Source organism: Tachysurus fulvidraco, chromosome 25 (assembly GCF_022655615.1).
Source record: "Tachysurus fulvidraco isolate hzauxx_2018 chromosome 25, HZAU_PFXX_2.0, whole genome shotgun sequence".
Lineage (NCBI taxonomy): Eukaryota > Metazoa > Chordata > Actinopteri > Siluriformes > Bagridae > Tachysurus > Tachysurus fulvidraco.
The window spans coordinates 10,233,891-10,246,990 of record NC_062542.1 but is presented as its reverse complement, the minus strand read 5'-3'; the positions used below and the strand labels follow the sequence as shown (position 1 = coordinate 10,246,990).

At 40.5% G+C, this 13,100-nt stretch overlaps 1 protein-coding gene across 3 annotated transcripts in view; it reads left to right on the top strand.

Moving 5' to 3' along the window:
* The window catches only part of tmem108 (transmembrane protein 108), a 55,487-nt gene extending 48,436 nt beyond the window's left edge, over positions 1-7,051 (top strand). For 2 of the 3 annotated variants that reach the window (XM_027175956.2, XM_027175947.2), the window contains exons 4-6: positions 2,089-3,255; positions 3,502-3,656; positions 5,092-7,051. In XM_027175956.2, coding sequence (XP_027031757.1) covers positions 2,089-3,255; positions 3,502-3,656; positions 5,092-5,208 — 1,439 coding nt within the window. In that variant the 3' untranslated portion in view covers positions 5,209-7,051. Of the gene's footprint in view, positions 1-1,942; positions 1,989-2,088; positions 3,256-3,501; positions 3,657-5,091 lie in introns of those variants that run through there. The other variant, XM_047808635.1, reaches the window with a different exon arrangement.
* Positions 7,052-13,100: the final 6,049 nt, after the last annotated feature.

The window sequence follows — 13,100 nt, the reverse complement described above, 5'->3', positions numbered from 1 at the left end:
ATTCACAACCGCAGACCACGTGCAACCACACCAGCCCAGGACCTCCACATCCAGCATCTTCACCTCCAAGATCGTCTGAGACCAGCCACCCGGACAGCTGCTGCAACAATTGGTTTGCATAACCAAAGAATTTCACAAAAATTCAAGTTGTCACAAATTGTCAGAAACCGTCTAAGGGAAGCTCATCTGCATGCTCGTCATCATCGGGGTCTCGACCTGACTGCAGTTTGTCGTCATAACCGACTTGAGTTGGCAAATGCTCACATTTGATGGCGTCTGGCACTTTGGAGACTTTGAGACTTTCTGGCGTCTGGCACTTTGTGCTCACTTCAGGGATGAATCCTGGTTTTCACTATACAGGGCAGATGGCAGGCCGCATGTATGGCATCATGTGGGTGAGCTGTTTGCTGATGTCAACATTGTGGATCGAGTGGACCATGGTGGTGGTGGGTGGGTGGGTGGGTGGGGGGTGGGGGGGGGTTATAGTATAGACAACAAATACAGGTGCATTTTATTGATGGCATTTTAAATGCACAAAGATACCGTGACGAGATCTTGTATCCCAATGTTGTGCCATTCATCCACGACCATCACCTCATGCTGCAGCATGATAATGCATGGCCCCATGTTGCAAGGATCTGTACACAATTCCTGAAAGCTGAAAACATCCCAGTTCTTGCATGGCCAGCATAATCACCGGACATGTCACCCATTGAGCATGTTTAGGATGCTCTGGATCGGCTTATGTAGTGTATGAAAGCGTGTTCCTGTTCCTGCCAATATCCAGCACATCCATTGATGGAAAAACATTCCACAGGCCATAGACCTTTGAGTTCAGTTCATGAAAAATGGGGGCAAAAACAAAAGTGCTGAATTTATAATTTTGTTCAGTATATTATACTCTTTATATATGATGTATTGTATTAACTGTACCACTGTTAAAACACAAAAAACACACTATTTATTAAAGATAAAATATTCTGTAGAATCCTTGCAACATCCTTATAATAATGACATAAGAATCCTTTGTTACTTCTGTAGACTCCCAAAGAAAACACCCCACTGCCAGCCAGTGTGTTTTCTGTTTCCTTAGTGCGGTCTAACTCCAGTAAATGTCTTTTTCTCATAGCTTTTTTATTACTGTTTGATGGCACGGTGGCACCCTTTTTTTTACTGTGGTGACAAACCTGTTGGAGAAAAAATATGAAAATTTTACAGCAAAATGTAATTTACTTATTTTAGGCTTCAGTTACTTAGCAAATATTAGGGCTAAAAAAAAAATCAATTTTGGAGGGGGAATCAATATTTCATTGTTTGTTCTTGTGTTCCAAACTCAACATAATATTTGTAAAGCAGTTGAACCGTGGGGTTCAACTAATAGGGTTGTCAGAAGTTATAGACCAGCGTTTTCTTTGTGTACTTATTGCTAATTATTTGGTGGCAAGCAATAATGGTGCAAAAATATACACAGTATATTAACTACATTTTCAGTCAAACAGCCATGCAGTACTTATTTTTTTGTAGATCAATGTTAAAGTTCATTTTAAATATTACTAATAAAATATTTATAGATTTCATACTGAAACTAGATAAATAAACACATTTGAAAACCCATTTGTTTTTAGTCATATTGTCAATTTTTTTATTTTTTGGATACTATTTTGGTAATTATATGGTGGCAAAAAATTATTTTTAATATTCATGTTTATTTATGCAAATATGTATTATATATGAATAATAACAATAAAGAATTACAATGATTGGAAAGTGCATATACTAAAAAAAACACAAAGATCTTTATTAAAATGGAATTATTGTAGTTTCTGAATTGGATCAGTTTAAATTTGCAATGTGATTATATGGACTGATTAGTATTTTATAGCTTGTTGTTAATTAAAGCATTATTGCATGAGCTTTACTTAATCTTATTTTATTATCTTAGAAAGTATTCACCACAAAAGACCACATGCTTGGGCACAGGTCAAAGGGTACTCAACAAATCACAAAAAAATTTGCAGCTTCATCTTTTTAATTAAGCATTTACTCAATGTTCCTCTGACTTTAACACTCTTTCCCCATTCCTCTCAGGCATTCTTCTTATCCTGTCAGTACCAGAGAAGCTGGTATCCTTTGCACAGGTGCTCTCCCCCAGCTGGACACCACGGAGCCTTGTCTCTATGTTACATTCATCAAGCCCACCTGGCTGGTGGAAGGGGTCTAGTACTGGTGACCAGCCCATTTTCAGAGGTCGCAATGCACCAATATCTACTCTGGCATTCCTAATGCCTCACCTGGATCACACCACCACAGTTAAGACTAACTTTGTCCCAAGTCCAATGCCAAGTATTGAATTAAGAGAAAATCCCTACAGAACTGGGTTCCAGAAGGCTGTTAGACCTAATTCTAACGGAAACAGCCCCAGATCTATCATTGCACCCTCCATGGTGTGGAATTCCAGTGCTATTTCTCAGAACCTATCCATAAAGACTTCAGTTATCAGTAGGCGGCCACGAAGCAGGATGAACCAAAATGGGTCGGTCAGTAGAAAGCAGAAGGTATCTATGGAGTCAGACTCTCATGTGGCCTCTGCTGCTGAGCATTCCCAACGAAGGTCCATAAATGTTTTGAAGCAAGTAAGGTCCATTGATAACACCCAAGTGATGAGTGTTGAAGAGCTAACCACCCCCACTTACCCTTACTCTTCAATGATGTCATTGTTATTATCCATCCCTCCTATGCCACTGGAGAAAAGCTTCAGGCAGCACGTTCATGCCATCAAACAGCGTAGTGCTGCCACTCTTTCTGAAAAGAATACTCAGTATACTGAGTCACAATCGCAGACACCTGATCAGACCACACATTTTCCTCTGAAAGCAACCGAGTACTCGAAAACAAATAAAGTTACCTACCCTACAGAGTTTGCCAGCCTTCTTATGAACAGCAGCTCAGCAAAAACATTAGGTGGCACAAATACTCCTGCTTACATAACCAGTGATGCTTTCTTCCTCAAGAGTAGTGTGACAGATACAAGCACTCGCTCCAATGATGGAAATTTAGGTACATTGTTGAATAATTCTCCACTGAGAAATGATTCAAGTGTGAGTAGAATGCCTACGACCCCACGAGGGACCATGGGCTCAGGGAACCAATCGGGCCCTGATCTTGATTCAGACAATAACCGTGCCACCATTTGCCTGACCAAAATGGACATTGTATGGGTGGTGCTTGCCATCAGTGTGCCTGTATCCTCCTGCTGTGAGTATCTGGTGTTTTATTTGAGTATTGAAGACTACTTGCTAAACTAATAGGCTTTAATGACCTCAGTAGCTTATTATTTTGTGGTAGTGGAGTAAATGGTCCTAGTTTTGGTTTTGGTAAATGATATTTTTTCTGACTTTTATATTTTTTACAGAGTCTAATAGCCCAAAATTACATTTCATTTAGCCAGAATGAAATCTGCATGAATACTCGGTTGATTGCTGGCTCTGTTCTCCTTCATAGCTGTTCTGCTGACAGTGTGCTGCATGAGAAAGAAGAAAAAGTCAACCAGCCATGAGAACAACCTTAGCTATTGGAACAACACCATCACCATGGATTACTTCAATCGGCATGCTGTGGAGCTCCCTCGTGAGATACTGCCACTGGAAACTGTTGATGTATGACTAACTAATCATTTTTACATATAGAACTACACATTCCTACTTCTCTAATCACATCACTAAAAAGGTGTGAAACGGATAAGCTGTTAAAGTCAGATGTGTTAGTGTGTTGGAAATTTAATTAGATCAGACAATATCACACTAATTTTGTTTAAATTTATGATGATTTTTTTATTCCCCTTTTTGAGTTAAATAATTTAATTATAGTGGATTGGATTATAACTTAATTATAAAGATTTGTATGGATTTGATGGGAGGTTATAAATCAGGGGTGTCCATTATAATCCACAAAGGGCTGGTGAGGGCACAGAACAGAATTATTTATTTATTTATTTATTTATTTATTTATTTACAATTTGTAGTATATGTAGGTTTATTAAGTGCATTTACTTTTCCACTTCTGTATGTCAGACCTACTGGCTTGTCTGCAAACAGGGTTTGATTGCTGGACATTCCACCTTTTTTTTTGGAAACACAGTACAAGCGCACAGCACAGGTTAAAGTTATGTATTCAAATCCAACATAGAAGGTTGACTTCCCCTAGCAAAGCTGATTCAGTATGAACCACATTAAAACCTGGATCAAAATCGTGCTGTTAAGTCCTTTGCTATTCCCAGGATGACATTGTTAGATAGTGATGATTGCTAGTGTAGCATTTAAAAAGAACACTAAATTGTTTCACAATAATCAAAGTAACAGGTTAACTTTAGCATTTTGTTGAGACACCTTTATTCTCATCTGACTTTATAAATTATTGGGCACCTATTTGTGCTCCAAATCCTTGGCATTAACATGGAATCGGAATTCCCTTTTGCTTTTAGAACAGCATCCACTCTTCCTAGAAGATTTTCCTCTAGATTTGTGGCTGGGAATGTGACTGAGGCAGAAGCTGAGGCTCAGGCTGAAGCCAAGTGATCTTGGTTTTTATTAGACTCAGGTGTAGCTTCTACTTGGCTGGAATGAAAACCTGCCCCCACACCAGCCATTTTCCAGAAAATTCTGGACACTACTGCTTTAAATGAACAGACTGTGAGGTTCTCTAGCACAACCTAGTGTTTAAATAGCAGTAACATCTTTTCCAGTGTAAATACACTTCACATTCATTTCTTGAGCAAGGCTTCAAGCTTGTCTATGATAAGCATTTTTTATTATTGCCCCTTTATTTGCAATTTACATTCATTGAATCTGTGTTGCTTTCTTAACGTAGTTTACTCTTTCTTGTATCACTCTCTTCTAGTACTAGCTGTCATTATCTTTGTCCTCTATATTCTTATCCAGACAATTTCTTCAGTTTTGTCGAGTTATGTGTACATGTGCAACCTCATTTCTGTGATAATTGCCAGTCAGACACAATCTGCCATGTCAGTTAACACCCCTGAGTTTAAATGTAAGAGTTTGATTTATCACTGACAACTGAACTCATATATTTCAGGAGCGGGAGACATGCCTACCCCCTAATGGTGACTACAGCGACAGTGGTGTTGTGCTGGTTAACCCTTTTTGCCAAGAGACTCTCTTCATCAACAGAGACAAGGCCTCTGACATCTGAGCATGTCACCATTATCACAGCTTGTCTGTTTCTTTTCTCTTTCCCAAAGGTTTTTTTTTTATATATATAATTTGGTGGATCTTCAGAGACAGAGCTTATATATATATATATATAGATATATATATATATATATATATATATATATATATATATATATATATATATATATATATATATATATATATATATAAAAGATATATATAAGATATATAGACAAGTTTAAAAAGACAAATGAATGAATTAAGAGCACTCTTGCTGTAAGGGTAAGCCCCCTTACATATTTTTTCCTGATGTACATTTTCTACAGATACTTAATTGTGATAAGGGTTTTTATGTATTTTTTGGATAAAAGCAGTGTGTGTGGTTTCTGTGGTGTTCACGTGGCTTGGAATATAAAGCAATGCAATGTATGCTGTAATGATGTGTGTGATCTTACCCAAAACACTTAAAAACTTAAAAGCCTGATGAACTTGAATCGCCTGTGTGTATAGTGATGCAAAAGCAGATAGCAGTGGGTATGTGCCTGGGTTCAGGGAGGTACCTAAACCCTGTGTAATCACTGGAAGAAAAGCGGTAGTGGGTTATGTCATGAGACAGAAGAATTTATGTAGTAGTGGGTTATGTCATGAGACAGAAGAAAAAGAGTTTTTGCCCTTATGAGTCACCAGCACAGGGACTATTCGAAAAGTCTGTAAGTCCCTTTGTAGACAGCACTGTGTTTCTGTGTCCAGTTACATCTGGATTCTCACGTTTAAACACCTGCGTGTGTGTGTGTGTGTGTGTGTGTGTGTGTGTGTGTGTGTGTGTGTGTGTGTGTGTGTGTGTGTGTGTGTGTGTGTGTGAGAGAGAGAGAGAGAGAGAGAGAGAGAGAGAGAGAGAGAGAGAGAGAGAGAGTGTAAGAGAGCATGTGTGTGTGTGTGTGTGTGTGTGTGTGTTAGATTAGGGATCATATTCTTTACAGCATCTCTAAATTAAAAATGAATTCTAGTGTTCAAACTTCGTACAAATCTCCTATTTTTAAACACGATTATATTAGCTTGCTTTGTTAATGTTAGCTGTGTTGGGCAGTTCTGTATCCTCACATGCTTAAACTCTTTTTGTTGTTCTTTTGTTTTATTTTTATAAATACAGCGGCACTTTTATTAGCCCAAAATAATATGGTATCAGTGTCTCATATGATCCCTCATGACAAAAAAAAATCAGTTGTTTTTAAAAAGGCTGAGAATGCTTCACAATGTGTGGAAGGAAGAAGCCCCCTTTTGTCTGTTTGTGTGTCTTTCTGCCTTTACAATTGTTTTATTGTGAGCACTGAGGTTTGTCCAATCTTGGACTGTATTGTTTATGCTGAAAGATTCTGACCAAAAGTTGTCACTCTGTAGTTCTCCTCTGGTGTTTATTGCTGTATTGTACAGTTGTTTTTTTTTTTTTTGATGATTATGAGTATAAAACACTGGATGTATTAGAGTAAAAATATTAGACTAAGTGATCAAATCAGAGAAAATATTTTATACTGCAATATTTACTTTGAGCATATGTATGAACATATTGTTATTCAGTCAGTCTTTCAGTAAATCAGTACCACTTATTGAATCAGCTCAGTAACAGTTTTTGTTGTCATGTACTGATTTCAATGCCTTTTTTACTGTTAATTTTTATTATTATTTTTTTTTATCTTTTATCATCCTGATATTTTTATTTTACATTTAGGAAGGATATGTAGGAGGGATATCAGGTTTATTGCTTTACAGTCTTATTAGCAGAGGGAATCATATTTTCAACTTATTTTGTATTGTAGCACATACACTGTACTTTTTACTGCTGAGCAATAAAAGAAAAAATGGTTTCTGGTGTTTTGTGTGTCATTTATGTCCCAACAGTCATTGTCATTGTCATTTTCTTTTCTTTTTTTGCATTTGAAATGTATATTTTTAACCCGACTAAAAAGATTAGTTTTAGCCTCAGACACATGATTACATGTCGCAGAGTGTTTATTAGCTTTCTTGTCATATGCTTTATAATCTTAAATTGGCAACAGTTTTGGAACTGATTCACCTGGAATTGAAATAGACTTAACCTGGAAAGCTTGCAATTTAGTTCACACGGTATAACTCACAATTTAGGTTACAAAATGTTGTTTTTATTGTGACACAAAGTTAAATACACAATTAGACAAATAAAGAGACATTTGTTGAACTGCAATGTTAAAGTCTTGCCACGGATTGAAGTTAGGATTTGGACTGGACCATTTTAATATACACTTACTTGAAAGTTTGTGAACCCTTTAGAAGTTCCTGGGATTTCGTTGGGTGTCCTCACATGAACTGCTTGATTCAGGTCCTTTCCACAATTTTCTTTTGGATTAAGGTCAGGACTTTAACTTGTATATTCCAAAACGTTATCTTTGCTCCTCTTTAATCATTCTTTGGTGGACAGACTTGGGTGTTTGTGATGGTTGTCTTGGTGTATGACCCATTTCATATTCAGTTCATGGACAGATGTCTTGCCATTTTACTTTAAAATTTACTGCTATAACTGGTGGAAAATTTCCCCATTGTAGAACGAATAAAGGTATTTTTTATCTTATCTTATAATGCTGAATAGATTGTTCCGTTAATGATGGCAAGCTGTCCTGTCCCAGATGCAGTGGCCAAAAGCTTGGTACTACCACAACCATGTTTCACAGGCGGAATAAGGTTCTTATGCTGGAATTCAGCATTTTCCTTTTTCCAAAAATAACACCTCTCATTTTACACAAAAAAGTTCTATTTTGGTCTCCACAGATTTTCTTTTCCAATGGTCCTCTAGCTTGTCCACATGATCCTTAGCAAACTTAATGGGCAGCAATGTTCTTTTTGGAGAGTAGTGGCTTTTTCTTTGCGACTCTGCCTTGCACAACAAGGTTGTTCAGTGTTCACATGATGGCAGACTCATGAACATTAACATAAGCCAAAGTAAAAGAGGACTTCAGTTGCTTCTAAGTTACCCTGGGTTCCTTTCTGACCCAACAAAGTATTACATGTCTTGCTTTTGGAATTATCTGGTTGAGCATGTCTGTGGAGGTTACCAATGGGCTTATATTTCCTCCATTTGTATGGAATCTGCCTCAGAAGTCCACAGAAATCTCCCTTGTTTTTGCCATTTTTGCCTTGTTCTTTAAATAAAATAAGGTCAGATGGACTCTAATTTTACCTTGAAATTAAATACTAATCTTAAAGTTTTACATACTTTTGCCTCTCACAGATATATAATATTGGAACATTTTCCTGAATAAAAAAATATATTTTTTTATTTTTAAAAAAGTATTTTCAATTAAATTCAATTCAATTTATTTGTATAACAATTCCCATTGTCTCAAAGCAGCTTTACAGAAGTACTGAAACAGAAGAGAGCAATATATATATATATATATATATATATATATATATATATATATATATATATATATATATATATATATATATACGTATATATATATATATACACGTATATATATATATATACACGTATATATATACGTATATATACGTATATATATATATATAATAAGGAGAAGTAAAAATAAGGATGAAAATAAATAAATGAATATATACAATTAAAGTTTCAAATTAATTTAAAAAAATATTAACTTAAAATTTTAAATACTATATCTAAAGCAAGCCGGAGGCGACGGCGGCAAGGGAAAAACTTCCTGAGATGATAAGAGGAAGAAATCTTGAGAGGCACCAGGCTCAGAATGGAACCCATTCTCATTTGGGTGACACTCTACAGTAAATAATGTAAATGTAAACAATGTCCTTAGTGGAGTGAGCACTAAAAGTTTATAATAGTGCAACTGAGAGCTCCTGAGGAAATAATGGGTCATCGTAAACTGAGTTCAATGCAGCCCTGACTGCTGAAGACCAGACCATACAGCTGACTGACACAACATTGGTTCAAAGAAGGAATGACAGTCTCCGAGCAGCTCCATACACAACAATCCCATGAAACACTGGTTGACCTTGCAGATCAATTCCTGGCAGTGTGACCACCGGGCAACAAGACTCTAACCAGGGGTAGAGCATCATAATTGATGAAGTAGCTCCGTAAGAAGAGACGATCAGTCTAGGAATTCGGAACACCGGGAACTCGGGAGTGGCATATATACAGTAGCTCAACAGAGAGAAAAATTGTTAGGTATTATTGTAATCAGTTAATGGACAATATAAATTACATGCAAAGTGCAGACAGGACTCCAGCAAGAATGGCTATGACAGCAAAAATGAAGGCTGCCATTGTGAGCTTCAAATGAGACAGCAGAGTCAATAATCACACCAAGGTCTTTTATTGCTGCACACGATGTAATTGAAAGACCATAACTCTGTAATCAGAAATCTTACTTCTGGCTGCCTGTGAACCTAGAAAAAGCACTTCTGTCTTGTCAAAGTTAAGCATCCACTGTCTAATGTCTTTCTTACCTTAAACATATAGCTGCGTGCCATCAGCATAACAGTGGAAGCCAACACCATTTTTACGAATAATTACACCAAGGGGTAGCATATATACGAAGAAAAGCAGTGGGCATAAAACAGAACCTTGTGGAACACCAAACATTACCTTAGTTTGTTTAGAGTGATCACCATTTAGATCTACAAATTGATATCGATCTGTCAAATAAGACCCGATCCAGGAGAGGGCTGTCCTTTTAACACCATCAACATGTTCTAGCCTATCAAGTAGAATAGCATGGGGAATGGTACCCAAAACTTCACTAAGATCAATAATACTAGCAAAGAGACACAACCCTGATCAGAGACCAGTAACATGTCATATACAACTTTAACCAGCACTGTCTCTGTGCTATGATGAGGTCTAAATCCTGACTGATACATTTCATGAATATTATTCCTATGTAAGTATGAGCATAACTGCTGAGCTACAACCTTTTATAGGATCTTGATGATTGAGGGGAGGTTTGATATTGATATGGGAGATATAGACAACTCCCCGGTTGTCCAATACACTCACAGCGAGGCCCTGAAAGCCAGAGGATGGCCAAAAAAGGTGGTGCTGGCATGTCACAAAGCAGCAGACATAACACACTGCACAGGGTAAAAACCCAACCATGAAGAAAAGAAAAACACAACATGTGGTAACATGCATGTTAGAACCCCGCTGATGTCCAACAAGCAGGCCGCCTGCAGGAAAAGAACATGTTTATAAACATGTGAATGGACCAACCTGGGTGCCAGGAGAGACCATATGCTTGGAACATGCATAACCAGGCTGGGCAGACAGGGTTGAAAGGAGTGCAGGCCTAGTAGCACGTGGCTACGAAGAGCCCTTAAGAACACTTAAGACCGCATGAGCCATCATACTACAGGTAACATCAAGCCGGTAGTGCCTAACAAAGGTGTGCAGAGAGAACCAACTTGCAGCAGCACAAATGTCCTGCAAGGGAACTCCCCCAAAAGAGCCCAAGAAGCAGCCAAGCCTCTAGTGGAGTGAGCTCTAAGGCCATCTGGAGGCTGCACGCCCCTAGATTCATACACCAAGGAGATGGCTTCTACAAGCCAGCGAGAGAAGCATTGCTTAGAGATGGGATTCCCCGTGTTTGGCGGGGCCCAAGAGATGAAGAGTTGGTCACTCCTCTGAAAAGAGTTTGTCCTGTCCATGTACACCGTAGGGCACGCACAGGGCACAAAGAATTCAACCTCTGCTCTCCACAGAGGAGAAAGGAGGAGGGTGAAAAGCAGAGATCTCAATCACACCAACAGTGAAAGCTGGAAAGCATTTAGGCATGAAAGCCGGGTTAGGCCAAAGCAAAACCTTATCTCCACTGAGCAAGAATTTGGTGCACGAGGAATGAACCCAGAGTGCATGCAAATCACTGACACGTTTGGCGGAAGCCAAAGCTAGGAGCAGAGCCGTCTTGAAGGACAGACGCTTGAGGGAGGTATCCCCCAGGGCTCAAAAGGCTGTTGTGCCAGCACCTCCAGCACCATGGAGAGATCCCAATCCGGGACTACACTTCTGGTGACCGTCAGGGAGCGGCGCGTGCCCTTCATAAATCTACGGATAAGGGGGTGCTGTCCCACCGTAGTGCCGCCAAAACCGGCGTGACACGCAGCGATAGCCGCCAAATAGACCTTAATCGGCGAAAAGGTTCTGCCACAATCGATAAGGTCCTGCAAAAAACCCAGAATATCGGCAACTGAGCACAGATATGAAACGAGCTGGTGCTCCTTGCACCATGCCTCAAACACATTTGCAATCATAGAGAGAATGTGTGGAAGAGGCCCTGGCATTCTAAATTGTGGCAATAACACAGGAGGGAAGCCCCAGGGTGCTCAAATTCGCCCTCTCACAGGCCAGGCCCAGAGAGCCACCCTGTCTGGGTGAGGATGAAAGATCTCTCTGTTCGCTCGGGCCAGGAGGTCTGTGCGCAACGGGAGCAGCCAAGGCTTCTCATATAGAAGAGGAATTATCTCCGCTAGCCAAGGTGCCTTGGGCCACCTGGGAGCTATGAGGATCAGAAACAAACCCTGCACAGTGACCCTGGCCAGGGTCGGGGATATCAGGCAGAGCGGAGGGAAAGCGTAGAGCAGCAAGCTGGGCCATGGATGAGCCAGAGCGTCCACGCCGAGAGGGTGTCCTCGTCCCGAAGCAAGAAGAACATAGGACAGTGGGCGTTTTCACGAGAGGCGAAGAGATCGTTGGCTGCCTGGCCAAACCTCTCCCAAAGCAGCCTCACTATCTGAGGGTGGAGCCGCCACTCTCCATAGAGCGGGTTCCCCCTCGACAAAAGGTCTGCACCCCTGTTCAAAAAGCCTGGGACATGAGTCACCCATAACAACAGGAAATGCCGTGTGCTCCATACCAACAGCTTGTGAGCCAGAGAATGAAGTTTGGAGGAGCGCATGCCACCTTGACGGTTGATATGTGCTACAGCTGACATATTGTCGCAGCGCACCAGCACATGATGTCCCCGCAGGCAATTGCTTTAGAGCTTTCAACAGAGTGAGGAGCTCCAAGTAATTTATATGGGCTGAATGAAGTGAGTTCGGCCACACACCGTCCTCTGATCTGCCCTCTTGTGTGGCTCCCCACCCTGTCAAGGAGGCATCTGTCGTTACCACTTTCCACAGCATGATCGCCATGAGAGGGGTCCCATGCACATAAAACTCAGCAGCTCTCCAGTGGCGCAGTGGCACCGTGACATAGCGGCTAAGATCGCGCAACGGGCTGAGATGAAGGGACAAAATCCACTTCATGAAAGCCCTCATTCTCAGAAGACCTAGAGGCAAGACATGGACAGCCAAAGCCATAAGACCCTGTAATCTGAGACATGTGCGATACTGTATCCACGCTCCTTCAAGTGACAGCCAGGCTGTCACTTGACTTTCAAGAGAGCCCAAACACCCGGGTGGGAAGCCAGGATACGATCCGGCCGGATCGTTCATTGATGGTGCAACGGCGCCATCTAGTGGCCAAACCAGAGAAGTTTTAATTTTTTGGTGGAAAACTGGGGCCGTAGCCTTTATTAAATTTGTGAGAAGCGTGTGAAGGTGGGTTTTTGGTGACACTGCTTCTGCACTCAAACTCACGTCCATCCCCACTGGAGCAGGGACACGCACTCTGGATGACACGGGGAACAGTGAAGCCTGTGCGGAACAAAGAATGACCCTCGCCTGCGGAACAGAAGGAGCGCGGTTGGGAGGCTTCCTAGCCCCGTCTGCGGCGAACAGCCGGACGGGCATTGAGGTCAGAATGAGGTCATTAACCGTGACGATCTCCTTCCAAAGATCGGGCGATGGCGACCCATTCTCCAGTTGTTGACCCAAATCAAGCAGGAGTTTGGCCTGATACGTGGACAACAGCAAGGAGGCATTGAGAGCTCGGATAGAAAGAGCTGA